This window comes from Barbus barbus (genome assembly GCF_936440315.1).
Source record: "Barbus barbus genome assembly, chromosome: 49".
NCBI lineage: Eukaryota > Metazoa > Chordata > Actinopteri > Cypriniformes > Cyprinidae > Barbus > Barbus barbus.
In genome coordinates, this window is record NC_136727.1 from 10,445,282 (window position 1) to 10,468,562 (window position 23,281).

Consider the following 23,281-nt stretch of genomic DNA (forward strand, 5'->3'; position numbering starts at 1 on the left):
AAGCATTGGTTACCCCATTTCAGGACCTCACCAGTATGCCATGAAATATTGGGCTCATGTTAAACAAACCAAGGCCGTCCGAGGATAATATCGGCAGTGGAACCCTCCAGAACCAGTAAATGGATGTTCTCCTCATGCAGCAATCCAATTTTCAGATGTACAGGCCCAGCACTGTGGTTAACACATTTATGACTGAGTGGGGTGCCAGTTACCGATTGAATTTGTTAATTCTTCTGTGTGGCTGTGGTTGAGAGGTTGAGCTGACGACAGAGGCTTCCCGAGATTAAGTTCCCAGATGACCCGGAATCGAGGCTGGCATAGACCGGAAGAGAGAATTCGGAGGCAGTAAGCAGGACCTCTATCGCCAGTGGTTTTGAGTTGTGTATAACTGGGTGAATAGTACTCACCAAGAGGCGGGGGGGGTCGCACGAGGCATGCCGCTCGAAGATGCCTCTTCTCTCCACAATACAGACATAAACCAAGAGAAAATCTTCTTTGTCGTTCCTGATTAGATAGTCGTGAATTGTCTATTTGCATAGGTTCGTTGACTGGTTCTGGAGGGTGCTGGTCTGTTTGGTGGCAGAGGAGTGAATTGCAACCTGAAATGGGAGTTAGTTCTGCAAGACAAGATATCATTCGTGTAGCGCATATAATGGAATGTTGGATGAGACTTTCCAATCTATGGGAATCATCGTAGGCAGCAAGCTGTAAGCAGAGTCTGGGCTCCCACCCTTGACGGTAGGCAGTTAAAAGGGCACGTTTGTTCTATCCGCTGGCTGCTGCAAGGGTGCGGAACTGAAGGGCATAATCATTAATGGACATGGTACATTGACGTAAATTATATAATTTGTCACTTACTGAAGTGTCATGTGCAGGTTTGCCAAAAACTTCTCGGAAGTGAAGTATAAAATTTTGTAGGGATTGAGTGACTGTACCTTCTTGTGCCCAGATAGTTTCTGCCCATTGTAACGCCTTGCCCTTCAGAAGAGAAATGATAAAAGCAATCGTCGCTTTTTAATTGGGGTACAATTGAGGTTGCATTTCAAGTGCTAGCGAACATTGCAACAAAAATCCGTTGCACTCCTCCGCCACGCCAGAGTAGGGCGCTGGCCTGGCCATGGGACTGGAGATCATGGTAGTGGAAGAACTGGTGGAATTGGTGATGGAAGTGATGGGAGGTGCAGGCGGTGGTGCTGGTGTGAGAGCTCGTCGGAGTCTGTCCACGAGCTCTTGGAAGGGGTCGGGAGTGCTCATGCTGTTTGTCTGTCGGTGTGGGTCCGGTCTTCTGTTACAGAAGTAGGACTCGGACAGAGAGATGGATGAATGAACAGGTATTTATTGGCAATCAGCTGAGCAACAAGGAGTGTGACAGGTAAGTGGTAATCTTGAAGGTCTTCGGTAATCTGGAGAAAGGTTAACTTGACCATCTTCTTTTGACAGGGAACTTGGAACACGAATTGAACACACACCTCACCCGGATGGCAGACTGGGACAGAACGCAGAAGCAGACTGACTGGGGATCGCTGGAGAACACACTCGGGAGGAAACACTGCAGGTAAGTAGAAGGCATAGAGCTGTGATCGCTATGGCAGTCCTCTTCGCATGAACGAGACCGGACACTGGGGTGCTGTGAGGTGTGTGTATTTATGGCATGGCTAATGAGTGGCTCAATGATGTGCAGGTGCGTGTGATCAGTATTCAGGTGAGGGAGTGCGCTGTGATTGGTTGGTGACAGAGCCTGGCAGATCTGTGACAATTACTAACAGCAACATAAACACTACTACTATTACTACTACTAATTATAATAATAAAATTCCTATTAAAATAAAACAATGGATATAAAAACTTTAAAAAGTGACAAAATTTCAAATAAATTAATAATAATAATAACAATAACAATAATAATAATAATAAGTATTATTAATTGTTATTTCTAATACAAAAATTAATTAGCTAATAATATGTATTATTTATTTTATTACTAACAGCAACATCAACAACAACAACAACAACTACTCCTACTAAAATTCCTATTAAAAAAATAAATAAATACAATTAAAACTGCAAAAAGTGACAAAAGGTAAAATAAATGTCTAACTAATAATAATAATAATAATAAGGACAACAACAATAACAATAATAATAATATATATATTTAAATGTGCTATTTTTTAGTAAATTAAGTTTATTTACCTCAGCACTGGTATTTTTATTACAATTTCCCTAACCTACAGTTCTTTTATAGCCTCCGACCAAAACGATGGCATCTGATCAAGACGCTGGTAAATTACATTTTGGCGGACATTGCAGGTCTTCATCTTGCTAATAATCGTATTCATTGGTTTTACATCAAGGGTCAAAGGCATAACCTTTAGAAAAAAATGCTTGCATTGGTTTTATATCCAATTTTATCTGTGTGCATAAATTCGAGTGGACTTCAGAGCTGCAGTGGGCTCCTTCAAACGTCCTTGACCTCTTTTTTCCCGACCCCGAACTCTCTCTTAATCCACTTACCGATCTCGCAGCTCTCTCCCGAATAGCCCTGAGGGCACAGGCAACTGTATCCCTCCCCCTCGGTCAGACAGCTCCCACCATGCAGGCACGGGTTGGTCTTGCAGGGATCATCTTCTACTGTAGATAGAGAACAAAAAGAAGATTGTATGTGTGCCCAACCCAAGTTTGGGCCTCACTTATGAAACAAAAGCAGAAATCTTCCACTTTCCAGACTGAAAATGAAGTGGAGCCTGAGCGTATGACTTTCAACAAGGTGAGAGATTAGCACATGTTTGATGTCATCCCCCGTTCATCATGACAGATGCTCCGCAGGGAAGGACAATGCAATTCACCATGTCCGCCTCTGATGATCCCTGGCCTTCATAAATTATCCGATCATCGCCTAGAGTAGCGGCGCACACTTTCGTTTTTTTTTATGGCACATTACCATACCGTTCTCGGATCATAAACACACTTTATTTCCGTGAGCTACGACTCTTGAAAAACCTGTACGGCAAAATGTTTTGGGGTGTGGTGATATATGGAAAATTTCACAGATTAAGTCATAATTACATCAATTTATGGATAGGGAACCTTTACAAGGACGTTGGTGCACATCTTGCATTGGAAATTGATTAAGTGCTGTTTTATAATCCGTTTCCAACCACGAAACGCAATCTGACAGTGCATCAAACACACCACGTCTCCTCCGGTATAATTCCAAACACGCAATTATTTACAGCAGGGGAGATAAATCGCAACACGGCCTCGCAACACATGCCACCATGTGCGTTAGACTTCCCACATCTTATCGAGTTTTACTTTGTTACAGGCCTTGGGAGCTCTTCAATAGAAATTAACTGTACTGTGTTTCTTGTCTGTTGTGACAGCTTGTTTCATTTTTCTCCTCTAACGGATTCTTCTTGAAGCACACAATCCCTTAAGAAAACAAAAAGTACACATGCAGTGATACACGAGCAGAGTATGAAAGCAGATTAAAGGCAAGGTTTGCGGCTGTGCTCTGTTGCTACTGTACTGCGCTTACATTTGTCTATTTTATTTTTATTTACAGACAGAATTCAGCTCATTTTACCATGCTGAAAAAATCAGCATGAAGTCCCATGCTGGCTCAGGCTGGATTATGATGGTCAATGCTGGTCTAGCTAGAAGACCAACATAGCAATGCTGTTAAAAATATAATAAAGTACATAAATAAACCAATAAATCTTTTTTTTTTTTGTGCCAACAAATGAAACCTGGTAATAAAAAACTATAAACACATTACATTAAATATGTAAAATAATGTAACAATAAACATTATCAATACAATATACATTATTATAAAATATTATTTATGAATTACAAATATAATAATAATAAATACATTCAAAAAATGTATTAATAATTTCCATTATTCTTTTTTTTAACATAAAACCTTTTGGTTTTGTGATATTCAAAATTGGTAATAATAATAGAAACATAATATAAATGTAGAAATGTGTACTACATGTGTAAAATAATATATTTTATAATACCCAAAAATGTGTGTTTTGCGTGTGTGTGTGTGTGTGTGTGTGTGTGTTATGTTTACATATTTTTTATAATTATAATGGTCCCTTTTGTCCAGCAAGAAACATTCTAAGATTATACATATAATATAATACAATATGTACTGGGTTTTTCAACAGGGTATTTGACAGCAGACATAAAAACGTACCAAAAGCATGTTGAAGCTAAATATTCATCCAGAACTCCATGAAGGACAAAATTTGAAAGTCGGACACAGTGAATACTTCACGTTTTGCAGTCAATTGTTCTTTCAGTCCAAAGACAACAGCCAGCAGAAACCCCCAGCTGGATGGCTGAGATTGACATGTATATGACACATGAGTGACTGCTGCTTCATAGCCAGAAAGAGCAGATAAACATTCCCCCGCTCTCTCATGAGCTCTCAAAGCCGGCTCGGCTCATCGAGAGGCAGCTGGGCTATTGTGAATTCTCCAAGCGGGGCACGATGACATAAAGATCCGCATTGACCAATTTTAATGAACGCCACCCGGAACGGAGACTCCTCTTGCACACAACTCCACGAGAGCGGCAGAGTTCAAGGACTCCTCGTCATCATTGTGATGAAATGAACTCTTCAGCGCCCACTCAAGAGCTTTTTCATCCCAAATCCCGTCAAACGGATCGTTTTCTGAGAGGATGGAGAGCTCTTGTCACTAAGCTGGAAACAGTGCAGGGAAAAATACATTCAGGTCCCAAACAATTAGTCACGACGTAGGCCATTTCCTGCACAGATCGCTAGTCCCGATGGAGATTGCTTCTCTAAACTGTGGATAATATTAAAATATCTCAGTAGGTGGTTTGAGGTGTAAATGCATGTGGTAATTCAAGCCACATATGTAAGGTTTACTCATCCCAAACGGAATTACGATAGCATGGAAAATTTGGGAGTTTCGCGATGCACAAGTGAGCATACTGAAATACTAAGTCAAAATAGGACAAGGAGAACACTTAAAGGAAACATTTGCGGATTAGCAGATTGGATCTAGATCCATTTTCCAAGTGTAAATGGAATGTGCACACTCAATCAGACAGTTACATGATCGATGAAGGCATATTAAAATATGCCAGATTTAATCTGTTGTTTTCACTTCCCATTCCTGCTCTCTTTCATCCCTGTACTATTTCCGTCAATAAAAAGTGGAAATGAAAATGATAAAAACAATAGTTAAAAACCATGACAAAAAAAGAATTAAAATAAAAATACATTTTAAATAAAAATAGTAAAAATAGTGACAAAAATGTAAATACAAAAAAATTACTGCTTTTGTTAATAAAAAGGGACAATGAAAATAATAAATAGCAAAATGATTAATTAAAATTAAACAAAATAATAATAATAATAATAATTAAACTGTTTATAAAACAGTTATAAAAGTTTCTGTCAGTAAAAAGAAAATGATGAAAACAATAATTAAATACAGTGACAAAAATAAAAAAGAAGAATGTGAATTTTATTGAAAAATTATTTCAATAAAATAAAATTAGGAATATTATTAAAACTAATAATAACTAAAATTACTGTTTCTGTCAATAAAGTGACAATAAAAATGACAAATGCGTTAAAATAAAATTCTTATTAACTTAAAAATAATGAAAATAAAAAGAGTAAAATGTGACAAAAATGAAAATAAATTTATAATTAATAAAAAAACAAATACTACTACTTTTAATAAATCAAGTTTAAATAGATGTGTGTAAAAGTGTAAATAAAAATTACTGGAGTATGTTTCCAATAAAATACTTTTCTTTGTAAATGCTTGTGAAATTTACTAGTAAAAAATTTGAAAGTTGAAAAAGAAAATTGAAGAGTGAAAAGTGTTTCTACACCATTTTTTTCAATGTAGTGATCTGATCAATCAAGACACATGAAGTGACTTTTTGCATGTGGTAGAAGGGTGGATAAACAACCACAACAAAGAAAACAATAGAACACGGATGAAAGCAATAGCAGTTAAAAGCCTTTTACGTTTCTTGCCGTTGGCTTATGATTAATTACACAGTGAGCTTAAAATAGTACATTCTTCCCCAATTCTGTCTCTTTTTATTTCTCCATGACTTTCTCACTAAAGTCCATGCACTGTTCATGGTCTCAGAGGACCCTGAACGGAGCTCATCCTGAGATGGAAACGACTGCTCAGACGATCAACACTACAAACAATATAAGTGGATAATAGTCATTTGTCATGATAAAACGCTTGATTACAAAAGAGCTTCAATACATCAAGTGCCTGCATCGCAACTTCTACCAAACAGCATCTCATTTGCACAACTTTTTTGAGGAATCAATCAAACAGACTCACAAATGAGTGTCTAACTCATGAGTCACTTGTTTGAGCGACTAGCTCTAACCCACAATTTCACTATGCACTGAACCAAATAGAAACAAAAACATGTCTGCTTGTAAAAATGCAAGTTTTAACAGCTAGAAGAGTGACTGACCTCCAAAGCAGATGTTGAACCATTAAAATGTGATCTTTTTATTCAGCCGCTATCTCTCAAAAACACAGTCCATGGCCATGAGGGACAGTCTCTAGGAAAATAACATACAAAATACAGGGCTTTACCGCCTAGACTCTTAAGTGTACAGGCTCTCTTCTCTCATAAACAAGCTGTTTATGATGCTACGCTGAGGCCCTTGTTAAGGGAGAAATACTTGAAGACTTCATCGCAGTACGATCCAATCGAACCCTCTGAGATCTTCACACTTGATAACAATAGATGAAAATTATAGTGGCTGGCCTGCACAAATAAATCTCTCTGTAGGAATAAAGTGTTGCGAGAACTTCAGCAATACTTCTGAACCTGGTGCCCAATGCTACAGAGTGATGTTTTGCTAACACCCCCTGAACTAAAAAAAAAAAGTTTGTAGAGACTGACCTTTTATGGTAAGCATCTATAAAAAAATGCCTCCAAGCAGTATTTTCGATGTATAGGAAAGACTGAAATCTCCAAAACACTTGGTCAAGATAATGTGAATACTTAAATCTTAAAAAAATATATATCTTAAATTTAGCTAGTTTAGTTTAAATTTGCTACTTTGTTTGCGCCTTTACAGTTAAAGGGATAGTTCACCCAAAAATGAAAATTACCCCATGATTAACTCACCCTCAAGCTATCCTAGATGTATATGAATTTCTTCTTTTAGACAAATACAGAGTTATAATAAAAATGTCTTCGCTCTTCCAAGCTTTATTAATGGCAGTGAATGGGGACTGAGATTTTGAAGCCCAAAAAAGTGCATCCATCCATCATAGAAAGTGCTCCACAAGCCGTTCTGAAGCGAAGCGATGTGTTTGTGTAAGAAAAATATCCATATTTAAAACTGTACAAACTATAATCTATAGCTTCCACTAACTGTGGTACTCGTGTTCACAAGAGAGTGGTGTTTCAGTGGATGACATAGGTGTAGCGTAAGCTCCGGTGAGAATATGCTAGTCTCACGAGAATCAAGTTTTGTTTACATCAAAGGAAAACCATTCTCCTCTTGGCTTATATCAAAATCCATTTTTCGTTTCTCTTTACAAATCCTCATTTTGTACTTCTAATTTGTGACCGGTGTTTTGTTTTGCTCTCTCCTCTGCACTTCTGCGTCCGTCACTGCGTGCGCCTACATCCTCCGTCATCCGCTGGAATGCCACTCTCTCATGAACACATGTACGACAGTTAGCAGAAGCTAGATATTTCGTGTACAAAGTTTTAAATATAGACATTTTTCTTCCACAAACACATAGATTCACAAGTGGAGTACTTTTTAAGATGGATGGATGGACTTTTTTGGGCATCAAAATCTCAACACCCATTCACTGCCATTATAAAGCTTGGAAGAGCCAGGACATTTTTAAATATAACTCCAATTGAAAGAAGAAAGTCATATACACCTAGGATGGCTTGAGGGCGAGCAAATCATGGGGTAATTTTCATTGTTTGGTGAACTATCCTTTTAAAGGGTAACTAAGCCCCTGGTCAGAGCCTAACTCCACCCACGGGCGGGGCTGAGCGGGGGGCGTGCACCTGGTGTGGGGTGTGGTTAGTAAGTGCCATCATACGTCACAGGGTTATGCAACGTCCAATAGGAAAATTCAACTGCAGTAGCCACCGTTCAACCTGAAGAGGCCAGCACTCAGACGTTTTTACACCATATATTGTAGAATTAAAACGCTTTATAACCAAATGTCAAAACATTTACTCGAATGAATGCACAGCACTAATAAAGACACAGTCTTACAGGTCATTAACTCAAAAAAGTTGTTTTAGGGTTTAGTTACCCTTTAATATGCATGTATGTTCTAGAGCAAGCAATCACTATCAGAAAGACAACTGGCTCTTTTAACTTCTGGGAAGTTTGAATTTACAAGTTGGAAAGTCGTAGTTAAGACGTCAAGTGGATACAAATCTTTCACTTTGGTCAAAGCAAGAGGGTGATGCTTCTTTTCCACAAAAAAAAAAAACAATTTTAAAACTAAATCATTCAATTCAAGTGTGTTTGAACTTTTTTACAGTTTAATTAAGTTTACAAAGGTAAACTTTGTAACTGATTTACAGTACGTTCTTTCATAACTGTACAATGCAATCAAATTGTCAATGGGGGGAAAAAAAAGTCATTTATTTCAACAAATTTACCATCAAAACAGACTTTGCATCCATTGTGTATACAATGTTTTCTCAGGTTCCCGGAAACTTGTGGAATTTAAAGAAATTCCTGAGTTTCCCACTTGTTATTACAATTTTGAGGAAGTGTTTAATTTGTATTACAATCTTTAGCACAATTTTTTCGAATGCACTGTTACATTTCTACAGCTGCCATACTTTGACTTCTCTCATTGTTCATTTTTATTAAATGGATCGTTTTCCTCACCCTTATAATGTCTTTGGCTGAAACGTGTCAAATTTACACTATTTAATGGGAAAGTTTACCCAAAAATGAAAATTCTGTCAACATTTACTCATTCTCAATTTACTTCCACAGTATGGAAAAAATAATAATAATACTATGGAAGTCAATGGGGACCAGAAACTATTTGGTTATTCACATTCTTCAAAATATCTTCTTACTTCTTTGCGTTCAACAGAAGAAAGAAAGTCATACAGGTTTGGGAAAATTGAGAATAAGTAAACGATGAGAACATTTACATTTTTTCAGGATTATGTTTTAATAATATATTTCAAATCAGCACTAAAATGAAAGAAAACTGTCATAAATTAAGCTTCTTTAGGTCAAATCATGCTAAAACATGCATCCAGTTAATGTACATGCAGACAAACTTTCTCAGAAAAGCATTTAGCTTTTGTAACTGTAAGGTGGGACTTCTAATGTTTCTATTAATTTTTAAGATGCTTTTGTAAATGGTCCATGTCCTTCCTCTTATCACGGTTGAAGCATGAAATATTCATACAGCATACAGATTTTGGAAACTACACTTGATTACATGTAAATCAACCAACACTTAGAAATCAACATTATACCAGATTTTCTGCATTTAAGCTGTCTCGGTTTTACCGCATCGCTCTACAGTAACTGTTGCTGTGTATAAAACCGCTGTGGGTGGTGCATCATTAAGTAAATTAAACGCTACACTTAGTCACAAAACAAACAAGTGCTTTGCAAATGCGAGAAAAGGCGCAAATGCACAGCATTCTGAGGCGAATTAACAGATTTTCACATCTCAAAATGAGTTTATCATGGTTCTTGCGATGAAGTTTATACGTGACATCATTTGAGCCTTGGAGGTCAAACCACCAGTGCTCATCATTCACTGAATGTGAGGCTGCAATTACTGTGGAGGTAAGCTGAGTGTGCATCTTGGGAAACCGAGGCCTATTTCTACCGCAATACAGATAACTCGGCATCCCTGTGGACCACAGCAATCTACTGGCACAGAGTAAGCAGTGATTTAATGTTGCTGGAAGAATGAAGCGGAGGAAGGCTGGAGTTGCCATTTACCACCGGCGAGATGACGTAACTTGCGCTGCAGTGGAACAAATTCAGATAGCACTCAGCGTTTGCTGGAGAAATCAGGGAGAGATTGTAGGAATGAGCAAAACTGGGTTTAGATCATCAAATTCAATCATTTGTCCACTTCTATGGCATAATTAGTTAGCAGGTTCACTTGATGGCCGAACAGATTTCTAAATTTAACATTACATCACAAACTCACCAATCAATCCTCTGCAGTGAATGGGTGCCATCAAAATGAGAGTCTAAACAGCTGATAAAAACATTATAATAATCCATAAGTAATCCATACAACGCCAGTCTAGCAATTAACATCATGTGAAATTTTGCTAGTAAACAGTGCTTGATCTGTTCATAGTTCTCTCCTGATTCAGACAATACAGCTTTTTCACCGGAGAAAAAAATTAAAATGTCTTGATGTATTTGGGTATTAAAAACACGCAGCTTTTTGCTTTATAAGATGTTAATTGAAGTGAAGTGACATACTGCCAAGTATGGTGACCCATACTCGGAATTCGTGCTCTGCATTTAACCCATCCAACGTGCACACACACACACACACACACACACACACCGTGAACACACACCCGGAGCAGTGGGCAGCCATTTATGCTGCGGCGCCCGGGGAGCAGTTGGGGGTTCGGTGCCTTGGTCAAGGGCACCTCAGTCGTGGTATTGAGGGTGGAAAGAGTGCTGGACATTCACAACCCCCACCTACAATCCCTGCCGGCCCAAGACGCGAACCCGCAAACTTTGGATTACGAGTCCGACTCTCTAACCATTAGGCCACAACTTCCCCTAAATTGATGAACTGTAGTTGTGTGGATTAATTGTGGAGTATTGTGATGTTTTTATCAGCTGTTTGGACTCTCATTCAGACGGCACCCATTCACTGCAGAGGATCCATTGGTGTGCAAGTTTCTCCAAAATTTGTTCCCATGAAGAAAGAAACTGAGGCCTGAGGGTGAGTAAATTTTCAGCAAATTACAAGCTACTCATAATTTTTAGTAATTAAACCACAGTTAAATTACTCTTTTTAGCTATAACTACACTGAAGCAACTGAAGTGGCAATATTTTTTAAATGCATATTATATTTTATATTACTTAAATATGGAATATTTAAATTATATAATGTAGTATTTAAATATATAACAAAATATGACACCGTATATGCAAATGTATATATATTTAAAATGTACTGCTATGAATTTGAATAATATTTTATAATAAAGGTTTAATTAAATTTAATCAGAGTCATAATTCTCAGGCACAAGATTTACATAAACTGACTGAAGCAATTCACTGGAATGAATCATTAGTGGAAAAGTGACATTAAACTAGTAACACTTTAATGAAGACTGTAGTTAAATTAATTGTGCTGATACTTTTAGTTTGTCACTTGGCAGCACTCTTATAACACCAGATCTTTCCCTTGTTAGACTACAACAAATATCAGGTAGAAATGTTAAAAACAAATCTGATGTGCTAACATTTGAGATCATGACTACAATAAATCATGACTACAACATGACTACAATAAATCTCACTGCACAAAAACACTAGCTGAAAATGGCTGAAAACCCTACGCCCAGGGATTATGGCATCTGAAAACACAAATGAATCATAAAAATAAGAGTTGACTACGTCAAAACACCACAAATGTTCTCTTATTTCTCTATTATTATTTTTTTTTTACCAGCAAGCAGTTTCCAAAATCTTTTTTTAGACCTAAGAAGTCAAGAAATGAAAAAGAGACACAATTCAAAGCGCTTAGAGGCACATAATCCTCAAACACTTAAAACCTACAATTTCAGGTCAGATTTCAGATGGAAAGGCACTAAACTTCATCCTAGCAACAAAAATCCTAAAATAATCCTAACATTGAACAACCCGGCGTTCCAATAATATCCCCGTCTTGACGTACCTCAGCACTACAACGAAAAGATTAAAGCCTGTCGGTGTCACACGCATCCTGAGATTTGCATAAATGACTGAAAATCGCACATTAAACATCCCTATTAAAAGGTTTGATGCTAAAACAAAACTACTATGTGCAAGAGTTTGGTGCGAAGGACTAGAGCCGATTTCATCTCCCTATGAATATGAAATATGGAAGAAACAAGGGGAAGAGAGCAAGAGAGAGAGAGAGAAGAGTGTCTGTGCTATTGTTAGTGCCTGGAGAGTCTGACACACAGTTAATGGTTGAAGCTCCTCCATGCTGTAGGCTTCAGGCTGCTAGGCACATCAACAGTCCTTATTTGTTCCCGCCTCTTCTCCCCTTCTTTCATTTTCCCGTTCCATCTCCTGCTTGTCTGGGTTAATATGCCCTGCTGAACATAATTTGATGTCGCTGAGGTTGCATCTGAAGAGTCTTCTAATAAAGCTGCGGTTGTTTATGCACAAAAAGCATTTGCAAGCTTGAAGTGGAATAAAGAGGTCCTCTACTGAATATGGATTCTGTACATACTGAATACAGTTATTTATGGGCAGTGTTGGGGAAAGTTACTTTTAAAAGTAATGCATTACAATATTGCTTTACTTTCCATAAAAACGAACTAATTATGTACTTTTTATGGAAAGTAACGTGTTATGTTACTTTTGCTTAGTCAATAAATGGGAAAACAAAGTAACTAGCATTACCTATTTTAAAATATATTTTACTAGCTGCTTGAAAAAAGTAATCTGATTATGTAACTCACGGCATATTTAATATGCATTACCCCAAACACTGTTTATAAGAGTGACATCCAAATTAACAGCTTTCTGAAACATTTTTGCCCTTATTTGAAATTCCAAATGCATGGAAATACGCCAGCAACAGCAAATATTACTACACTGTAAAACAAACAACCAAAAACTAAATAAAAACAAAACAATGCACATTATGACGATTGTTAAGTGGTTTTAATTTTTTAAATAACTTGATGATATATATGACAGCCATATTGGTGAGAGTAAAACTGACCAAAATGAATGAATATGACTTAAAGAAATATTGACTAAATTTAAACAATACTGTCATCAGCAAAATTTTGCAAACGAAAAAGGTCCATTGCCTATTGTCAATAGCATAGTCTGTGTGACCAATTCGAACCAGTTGCGAAATCTGCCTTGGGAAATTTTTCACCCTTAAATACGTAAAATTCCTGATTGCATGGCTTCCTTCTAAAATGACCAACACAAATTTGCAGTACAAATGTAAAACAAACAAACTAAATAAACTGAACAAAAGCAAACAAATAAACTGAACAAAAACAGATGTGCAACGATGATTAAAAATACTGTTGACGAAAATGACAAAATCCCATTTTAGTTCGAGTAAAACAGAAATCCCTTGTGAAATTCCAGTGGGAAAATGTGGATTCTTACTGAAATTTTACCTGCAAAAATTTGCAGAAAAAAGTACATTTGACCACACTTTAAAACAAACAACCTCCCTCCGAAAAAGTAAACATTAACACTGCATTTAAATGCACCTGTTACTCACATAGCAGTGTGTCCATAGGCTGAGAAATAAGCTAAAATAAGCATCTCAGTGGGGTATGGAGAGAGTCGGAGCTGTCTGGTCTATTCAGCCCAGTCGGCAGGGAACCTGAAGCAGCACGTATAATCAGATAGAAGAGGATACTTCATCACCGTGTTCCGGACTCAATCCAGGTCAGCGGCACGGTGCTGACAATGAGGCCGTCAGATATCAGGAACATCAGACTTTCAGTTCAATTTCCGACCTGGCAGAACTAGCACTACGTTTATGAAAAATGCTGAGCACGGGATGATGGAAGTAAGATGAGTTTAAGTTTACAAAACAGCTTATGACCAAATTTCAGGATTTATATACTTAACTAAAACTAGAAACCCAAAAAATTTTTATTTGAAATAAAATAAACGTTATCAGTTTTTTTTTCAGCTAGTTGCAAAGGAAACATTTCTCATTTTTATTTAGGTTAACTTGTACTAAAAAAAAAAAAAGAATATATATATATATATATATATATATACACATATACATACATATAAAAAATAAAAAAGATGACAAAAACACAAAAAATTATTAAACATTTAACTAAAATGCCCAATTCGAAAATCACCACTAATAAAGCAAGAAAGATGTCAAAGCCACGGTGTAGTGGTAGTGCACATTTAGAGTTTTTTTCCTTTCTTGCCTCGTGTGTTTTTCTGTCTGTCATTCTGTCTAAATATCTGTCTGTTGTTCTATCAGTCTATCGTTCTGTCTATCTGTATGTTGTTCTGTCTAACTATCTCTGTTTTTCTGTCTGTCAGTCTGTCGTTCTCTCTAACTAGTCTAAGTCTCTCTCTAACAGTCTGTTGTTCTGTCTGTCTGTCTTGTCTGTCACTCTGTCATTGTCTATTATTCTGTCTATCTGTCTGTTGTTCTGTCTATTTGTCATTCTGTCAGTCGTTCTGTCTAAATATCTGTCTGTTATGTCTTTCAGTCTGTCTATCTGTATGTCGTTCTGTCTAACTATCTCTGTTTTTCTATCTGTCTGTCTGTCGTTCTGTCTATGTGTCATTCTGTCTAACTATCTGGCTGTTGTTCTGTCTATTTGTCATTCTGCCTATCAGTCTGTTCCTTTCTGTCTAACTATCTCTGTTCTTCTGTCAGTCTTTTGTTCTTTTTAACTGTCCATAGTGCTAACTGTCTGTCTATTGTTCTATTGGTCTGTCAGTCATTCTGTCTGTTGTTCTGTGTATCTGTCATGCTGTCTGTCATTCTGTCTTGTTCTATCTGTCAGTCTGTTGTTCTATCTATCATTCTGTCTATCTATCTGTCTATTGTTCTATCTGTCAGTCTGTTGTTCTATCTATCATTCTGTCTATTTGTCTGTTGTTCTGTCTATCTGTCTGTCCTTCTGTCTGTTGTTCTGTCTATCTGTCTGTCTCTCCTTCTGTCTATCTGTCAGTCTGTCCGTCTATATACCTCTATTGTTGTGCCTGTAATCCAGCTTTGTCTGTTTTTCTTTGTTTATCTATCTGTCTTATAAAAATGCAAAATTATCGAAAAAATTAATAAATAAAAAACACTATAAACGGATCACAGAAACTTCTTCTTCCCTGTTCTTAAATTAGTATTTTAAAAAGAATATCAAACCCTCCATCTCTAAGATCTAACCTTTTGATGTTTACAGTTGCTTTAGTGCACACACATAACAAACATTGTGGTTCCTGATACATAAGACCACCCAGCGGATCGTGTGGGTGGTGAGACAGTAAATAAACCATCTGAAGGAGGGTGTGATGTTTGCCTGGAGAGAGCCTAGCAGCTTGGTTAGCTGCAAGTACAACTGTTAGCTTGTCTACAAGCAGTTGTAGCGCTCGGCGCTCACATGATCAAAGCCTGAATGCAGCACATGTAGCTTCCATGAAGACTGAAAGGTACATTGGAAGCAGCCATGCTAGCTTCCTGACCTCAGATGCGATCATTATCTCCCCTGAAATCGCTTTCACGGCTGTTATTAAAGCCAGTTATTAAAGCCAGATTCATACACGCAGTGCAATACATTAGGGGAAAATAATGTATTCTGAAAACAGAATAATCAATGAGGAAAAACTGTAGGGTGGGACTTTTCCCTAGTTCTTCTGGTCAATGTTAGTTAGTACAGATGATGTTTTTAGACATATTTCGCGCTGAATTTACTACACTGATCATATATTCATTGTGTATTACCTTGTAGGCAGGGTGATTCATCTTAAAGAGCTGGATGATAATAACTCACAGGCTTTCTATTGTCTGTCCGAACCCCAGATTGGGCTTTATAATTTAGAGTCTGGCAGTGAGATGAATGTAAGTCTTGCTCACAGTATCAAAAGCAACAGCACAGGGTAACAACGAGCTACAAATAAAGCACATTAAAAAACAATTAAGTATGCGGTATATGTGAAACCTAATAAATCACAAGTCTCAAAACAATTTAAATTGAGGTATTTTTAAATACTTTTGTATTTTAAATATTTTAAATAAAATATTTGCAAAATAAAAAATATTTTCATTTAATTTAAAATAAAATTCAGTAATTCATATCAATATAAAAAATATAATGAGAACATGTATGTTTATGTGCATCATACTGGATTAAAATTTTATTAAATATTAATATTTCAGCAAAATAAATAAAATTGAATATTAAACTTTTAGCAAAATAAAATAAATAAATAAATAAATTCCAAGAATAAAAAAACAAAAAAAGTGAGAAAAAAATCTACTAAATTAATTAAATAAAACAGTAAAATAATAAAATAAAATAAAAATTAGAGTACAATGAATTACAGTACATAATTCATTTATTATATATTACATTTACATTTAGTCATTTAGCAGACGCTTTTATCCAAAGCAACTTACAAATGAGGACAATGGAAGCAATCAAAATCAACAAAAGAGCAATAATATGCAAGTGCTATAACAAGTCTCAAATAGCTTAATGCAGCATACGCAGAGCTGGCGCCAGGGCACCTCCGTCAGGGGGGCACCACTCACGTTGTGTGTGTGTGTGTGGTGGGGGGGGGTACGGTCCAGGTGGGAAGCGTGCAATCTGTGATCGCGTGCAGTTGCTGACGCTCGCTAAAGCATGCAATTGCTTTCTTATGTACGCTGTTTTATCGGTTTCACTTTCGCTTTCGAAATCAATCACGTTCAGCGAGGAGGCGAAAGGATGGAAAGTGGTGGGCACAGTAACTTGTAACTTGGCGCCGGCCCTGAGTATACGTAGAAAGTTTTTTTTTGTTTTTTTTTAAAAAAAGAATAGAGCAAGCTAGTGTTAGAGGCCTTTTTTTGCTTTTGTTAATTGCATATTAAATAAAAAGAAAACAAACAGATAAAATACAAAAAGATTAGAAAAGCTAGTGTTTTTTTTAGTTTACCCCGCGGGCTGCCTGTTGCCAACCACTGTTCTAGAGGGTACATAAGTCTGAGTTATTAAGTTATTAACCCCTGCAATAAAAATAGTGTGGGTCTGTAAGAATGCATATAGTAACAAAACAAAACATAATATAAAATAAAATAAAAAATTAAAATAAATATCCACAGAAAAAAATTATAAAATAGAATAAATGGATAAATAAAATAAACATAATAAATTGTTAATAAGTTAAGAGCCTGTTAAGTTAAGAGTGTAGTGTGTGTGTGTGTGTGTGTGTGTGTATGTGTGTGAGAGAGAGATTTAGTCAAATGCACATGTTCAAGACTGTCTGTCTGTTTACATGTGCATCAATACTTTATTAAAATTAAATGAAATATTACCATTTCAGAAACAAAATTCCAAAATAATAATAAACAATAAAAAATAAATAAAAAAAGAATAAAAGAAAAGAAAATGAAAAAATATAAAAATATTTAATAAAATTTAGAAATACGCTAAATAAAATACTGACAAAATAAAATATAAGAAAATAACCTGCACAATCGAAATATTGTGGGCCTGTAAGAGCACATATAGTGTGCTAAGTGCACATGTGTAAAGACAGATAAACATGCTTCAATGTGTATCCTGCTTCACTAAAATAAAAATTAAATATTAAACTTTAAGCAAAATGAAAATATTTATATTTTAGCAAAATCAAATAAAATTGAATTAACTAAAATATTTTATTTTTAAAAATCACAGTAAAATGTATTACTTACTATTATCGGCCTGCTCAGAAATTGGGTGGGTTTGTGATAGTGTATGTAGTATGTGTGTGTGAATGAGTACACTGCATCTGTCTGTAATACAAAGACCGATGAACATGTCTGTTTCCATGTGCAAACAGCTCCAAGCCATGTCAGCGAGAGTGATGGAACAGCAAAGTCGCGTAAGACACAGGACCTCCTCATTTTTATCGCAGAGCGACGCGCTTCTCTAATTAAGGGCAAGCCGGTCTGGTGCTGGTGTTATGACTACCGTGACGGCGGCTATTTTTCAAAAAACACTTCTGTGACGCCTAAAAGGCCTCGGGGGAGAGGCAGAGAACAGCAGCCTCTCCACCGGCAGATCATTGATTAAAAAGGCTTATGAACTTCCACCTGTGCTACAGGAAAAGGAGGACAAACAGGACTCTCTGCTCTTTGTGCTCAAAAGCAACCAGGTTTTTGGAAGGAAATCCTCAGGCAAAAAATCTGCTCAGATGCGTGTTTCTTTCTGTCAGTTAAAAACAGTTGTTTAGCAGCAGTTTTGTCTCGTCTTTTCCGTGCATTTCAAAGTTCTTCCTCGTTTTGTTATATGCTAAACAGTCAAAGCTCTGCAGCAACGATTCATTTAACAGACAGACAAAATCTGACCTTAAAAAAACTTTTTGTTCTGTAGTTACGTACTTTGTGCTGCAGAAACATGCGTTAAAAACTGTAAAACTTCTCATTTGGGCTGTATGGTCTGGGTTAAATGATTAATTCTTTCAAGTGTTTTGTATACTAAAAGATGTCCATCTGTTTACATTTATTCTATGCCAGAGGCCTACTAGAGCTGCTTTAAAGATCATTACTTTGTTTGCTGACGTGGTTTTCTGTGTTCTTGCATCCTAGGAAACTCCTACACAAAGAAATCGATTTGAACAAGGGGAGGTTGAGCTTATGTATACGGCACCATTTTAAACATGCTTATAGACTAGAGCAAGACTGGAGTCAATTACTGAACAATCTACTGGCTTCTGTCAACATTGATTTGTTTTAGACTAAGATCTCTGCCTTAGCTAGACTTTCTAATTGCACTGGTCCTAACCTTCTAATTACTCTGAGGCTGCAGCAATTCACTTCTCTGTTGCACTCTGTTTGTGTACAAGAAAGAAAGAACTAAAGATAGAAATATAGAATGGAACAAAGGATGAACAAACAAAACAGAGAGGGAAGGACCAAAAGAATAAGAATAAAATTATATGAAGGAAAATAAGAAATAAATACATTATCGAAAAGTGGAAAGAAATAAAATAACAAAAAGAAAAAGAAAAAAAAAAAAAAAGAATGAAAGACATAAGGAGAAAAACAAAAAAAGGAAGAAGAACAAAATTAATAAAGACCAAAATAAAGAATGATAAAAAGAAAGAAAAAAGAACAAAAGAAAGAATGATGGAAAGAACTGAAGAAAGAAAATAAAGCGTAAAATAAAGAATGAACAAAATAAATAATGGAAGAAAAATAACAAAAAAATTAAATAACAACAGAATGGAAAAAACTAATAAACAGCAAAATAAAGAATGAAGAAAAAAAGAAATATAATGAGATGAAGAAAGAAAAAAAATAAAAGGGCAAATAAAAGGAAAGAATGGAAGAGAAAAATAAAAAAAATGAAGGAATAAACTAATGAAAAAAGAAGGAAACCACAAGCAAAACAAAACAAAAACAAATCAAGAAAGAAATAACAAAGGAAAGAAAGAGAAAAACAAAAAGGATGAGAAAGTCAAAGAAGGGAAGACAGAATGGAGAAAAAAAATTAAAGAATAATATAAAGAAAGACTGGAAGAAAAATAACAAACGAAAATAACAAATGCAGGAAAGTATAAAAGAAAGAAATGCAGTGCCAAAGAAAGAACATAAGAGAGACAAAACGGAAAAAGGAAAGAAAAAATTTTTAAGAAAAGAAAGAGCAAACAAAAGACATATAGGAAAATAAAGAGCATAAATAAGAAAGAATGGAAAATTAACTAACAAATAAACAAACCCAAGTAAGCTCTCTCAAAGCGTTTCAGGTCAAATTTCAGTTTGGCAACCAATTCTCACTATTAACTATGACTTCTGCCTCAATAAATGCCTAATTTGCTGCTTATTACTAGTTAGTAAGGTAGTTAAGTTTAGATATAGGGTAGGATTGAGGGATGTAAAAAATGGTCATGCAGGCTTTATAAGTACTGATAAACAGGCAATATGCTAGTAATATGCATGCTAATAAGTAACTAGTTAATAGTAAGAATTGGTCCCTAAACTAGTGTTACCGCATTTCATATCTTTCATGTTGTAACCGGCCTTTAGATTCTCATATCAACAGAACACAGCTGAAGAGTGATTTACCTGAAGTTCTGGAGGAGCTGTTTTCACTCCCATCCACAGTTGTGTCTTTCTCTGGGCTTCCTGTGGTCTGGGATGAAGATTCCTCCGTTGGAACCGGTTCAGATGTTATCCAGCCCTGAGCCAACACAAATGACTCCGACCCTCCTGACCTGGATTCAGCCTGTTGGGAAGTGTCCTTTGGACCTGGACTAGGCGGGTGAACCGTAGGTCCAGCTTGCGTCATTATTATGGTAGGAAGCGGTGGTTGTGGAGTATCTACCTCTTCTTGAAACACAGGTAACCACGTGCTAGAAACAGCTGGATCCGGAGTACACAAAATGTCTTCGGTAGTGGTTTCTTCTCCAGGTTGGGAAGGAGTGATCCCTACGGTTGGTGGTTGAATTGCTAGCTTATCCTCATTGCGATCTCCAGGGCTTGGTGTAGTAGGCGTTCTGGAAGTGTGTGTTTCCGGTGCAATGGTCAACCCTAAGTCTTGCTTCCGTTTAACGAAAGGCACATTGACTTTGTTCGAGAGACTGTTCTTGTGTTTTTCAATGGGCCGATGGACATACTTGATTTCCCCCCTGGCTTCCTCAACCGTGTCGGCAGGTTTCTCATGCTTGGATTCAGAAGAACTGGATGCACTAGTAGGTTGAGTCGTCTGGAGACTCATAAGCTGCCATCTGACAGTGGTCTCCAGCGGGACTCCGTGGTCATCGGATCCATTTATTTGGCTGTCAAGGGTGAACAGTAACTCCTTCCCTGCACTTCCCTCGCCATCTTTTTCTTCCTCTGCAGATAATGGCGACAAAGGACCTTTAGGAATAGGGTAACCATCCTCGTTCAAGTCTTTCCCTTCCCCGGAGAAGTTCTCAGGGTTGTTCCTGGAAACAGGAATGGTCATGATCTCCAAACTGGCTCTTTTGGCTTCCATGGGACTGCTTGTTTGAGTTATGAAATGCCTATCATTGCTTGGGGCAACTTTTAAGGACTTTATCGGCCAAATTTGTTGGCTGCTCCTCATGGAACCGAAGCTCTTAGATGCCGAAGAAAGAGTCGGATCCGCCGTTCCTGATCCAATCGCTCCTGCAGGGATGACAAAAAACTGTGATTAACGGAGCGAGGGAGGAGATCGTTTCATGTAAATGTATGTTTAATTAGCGAGCAAAATATGCTAACTCCCGCCCCAGAACTATGGTAATTAACTTTAATGTGTGCGGCTCGATATAGTACTGTCATTATTTATCCGTCAATGCCCTGGAGATATCCAGCAATTAATCGGTCTCAACACACCTATCTTGTAATCAAACCCGTTTCAAAGGGAAAATGAGCTACAAGCATAGCTAAAATGACCTTTGTTTTCTTCCCAGAGGGTCATATTTGACTCCCGGGTGAAACGGGGATGAAATGTACATTCGTTTTCAAAGCAATCCAGGTAATAAGGCTCTTTTTCATCATGCTCCTCTCCTGTTAATTCCGTTTTCATCATGCTCCTCTCCTGTTAATTCCGTTTTCATCATGCTCCTCTCCTGTTAATTCCCAATGCTTTCTAACAGTAAATCTAGACAAAATAAGACCCAAATCTTTATGTTCAAGAAGCAAAAAGGTCTGGAATTATATCATAATGTGTGTAGGTATCAATTCAGAGCGCGCAATAAAGTAAAAACGCCATAAGCACTAGACTTATTATTAGTATTATTACGTGACTCAGCACACTGCAGCACATGGTTCTAAACCAAATCCTAAACAAAGATTTCACTGGCTGTGTGGAAGAGATATTTGGTTTAGCTTAAGTATTTACTGTGTGCATGGATAATTCATATATCTGCTCAGGTAACATGCTTTGCCTTAAAGGAAACAAGCAGTGTTCAGCATTTAGGCCGTTTGAGATATTCACAGACCATATGTTCGGTACACACAATGAAATATTAAACAATAATGAATTATTCAAGACTCTGCTGTTGCGGTGTCACATGAATGTGGTGCAATTTACATAACCAAGTAATTGAGCAATTAATGATATGAATAACTGATTACTCTATGCAGTCACAGGACTGTGATGGTATTAAACATGTTCATGAGATGTACAAAAGCAGTGAATTAAATAGATTCTACCAATTACCTGGATGTACTGTAATAGTGGGACAATTACCCACATAATGTAAAGTATTTGGAGCAAGATCAAACCAAGTGGCATCTGCACACAAAAGCTGCAAGGGATTTTTTATATCCATTTTTGCGATTACTTTTAAGCAGTTGGTGTCAAGGTGGTTTTTAGTCTGGGTGATACAAAGCTCCATTTTGTGGTATATAGTTCCAAATATGAGCTATTAAGCTGAGCTATTAAGTTGCAATTGTAAGATTGCACAATTGTAAGATAAGTCACATTTACAAGATAAAAAGTCGTAACTGTGAGACATGCATTTACAACTGAAAAAAAGAAAAAAGAAAATCTCAACTGGGATATACAATATCACAATACTGAAAGTTTAAATGTGAGACAAAGTCACAACCAAGAGGCATAAATCTGCAATTGGTAGATGTAAAGTTGAAATTCTGAGATATAAAGTCTCATTCAGAAGAAGTCGTTGCAATTATGAGATATAAAATATCACAACTGGGATAATAAGTCGCAATTGGAAGATATAACGTGGAAGATGTTGCAACTGGGGAAAAAGTTTCAATACTGAGATATAAAAGTCGGAATTGTAACAAAAAGTCGCAATTGCAAGATATAATGTCGCATTAAAGTCGCAATTGGAAGAAAGTGTTGCATTCGGGAGAGTCCTAATTATAAAATTTGGAGATACAATGCTGCAGTCAGAAGAACTGAAGTTGAAGTTCTGAGATATAAAGTTGCATTCAGAAGAAAGAGTTGCAATTATGAGATATAAAATCAGAACTGTCAGATATAATATCGCAATCGGGATAAAAAGTCACATTTGTGAGATATAACATTGCATTCAGAAGAAGATGTTGCAATTAGGAAAAGAAGTTGCAATAATGAGATATGAAGTCACAATAGTGAAAAAAATCACAATCACAATCATTAAATAAAATATTGCATTGGAAAAAGCCACAATTATGAGATAAAACTGGGAAATATTAAGTCGCAATTGTAAGAATAGTGATGTTTTTAGACATACATTTTAAGACAAAAAGTCACAATTTGGAGATGCAATGTATTTAGATGAACTTAAGTTGTAATTCTGAGATATAAAGTTGCATTTAGAAACAAATCAGACAGGAGAGTAGATTAATTTCGGTGGACTTCAAAAAAATGAAAAATGGT

At 36.6% G+C, this 23,281-nt stretch overlaps 1 protein-coding gene across 1 annotated transcript in view; it reads right to left on the bottom strand.

Annotated features, from left to right (window-relative positions):
* The window catches only part of LOC306867579 (neurocan core protein-like), a gene marked incomplete at both ends in the record, with an annotated part of 112,455 nt that overhangs the window by 61,723 nt on the left and 27,451 nt on the right, over positions 1 to 23,281 (bottom strand). Inside the window, 2 exons of the mRNA XM_079413328.1 lie at positions 2,515 to 2,628; positions 20,011 to 21,075. Of these exons, the coding sequence (XP_079269454.1) occupies positions 2,515 to 2,628; positions 20,011 to 21,075 (1,179 nt within the window). The remainder of the gene's footprint in view (positions 1 to 2,514; positions 2,629 to 20,010; positions 21,076 to 23,281) is intronic.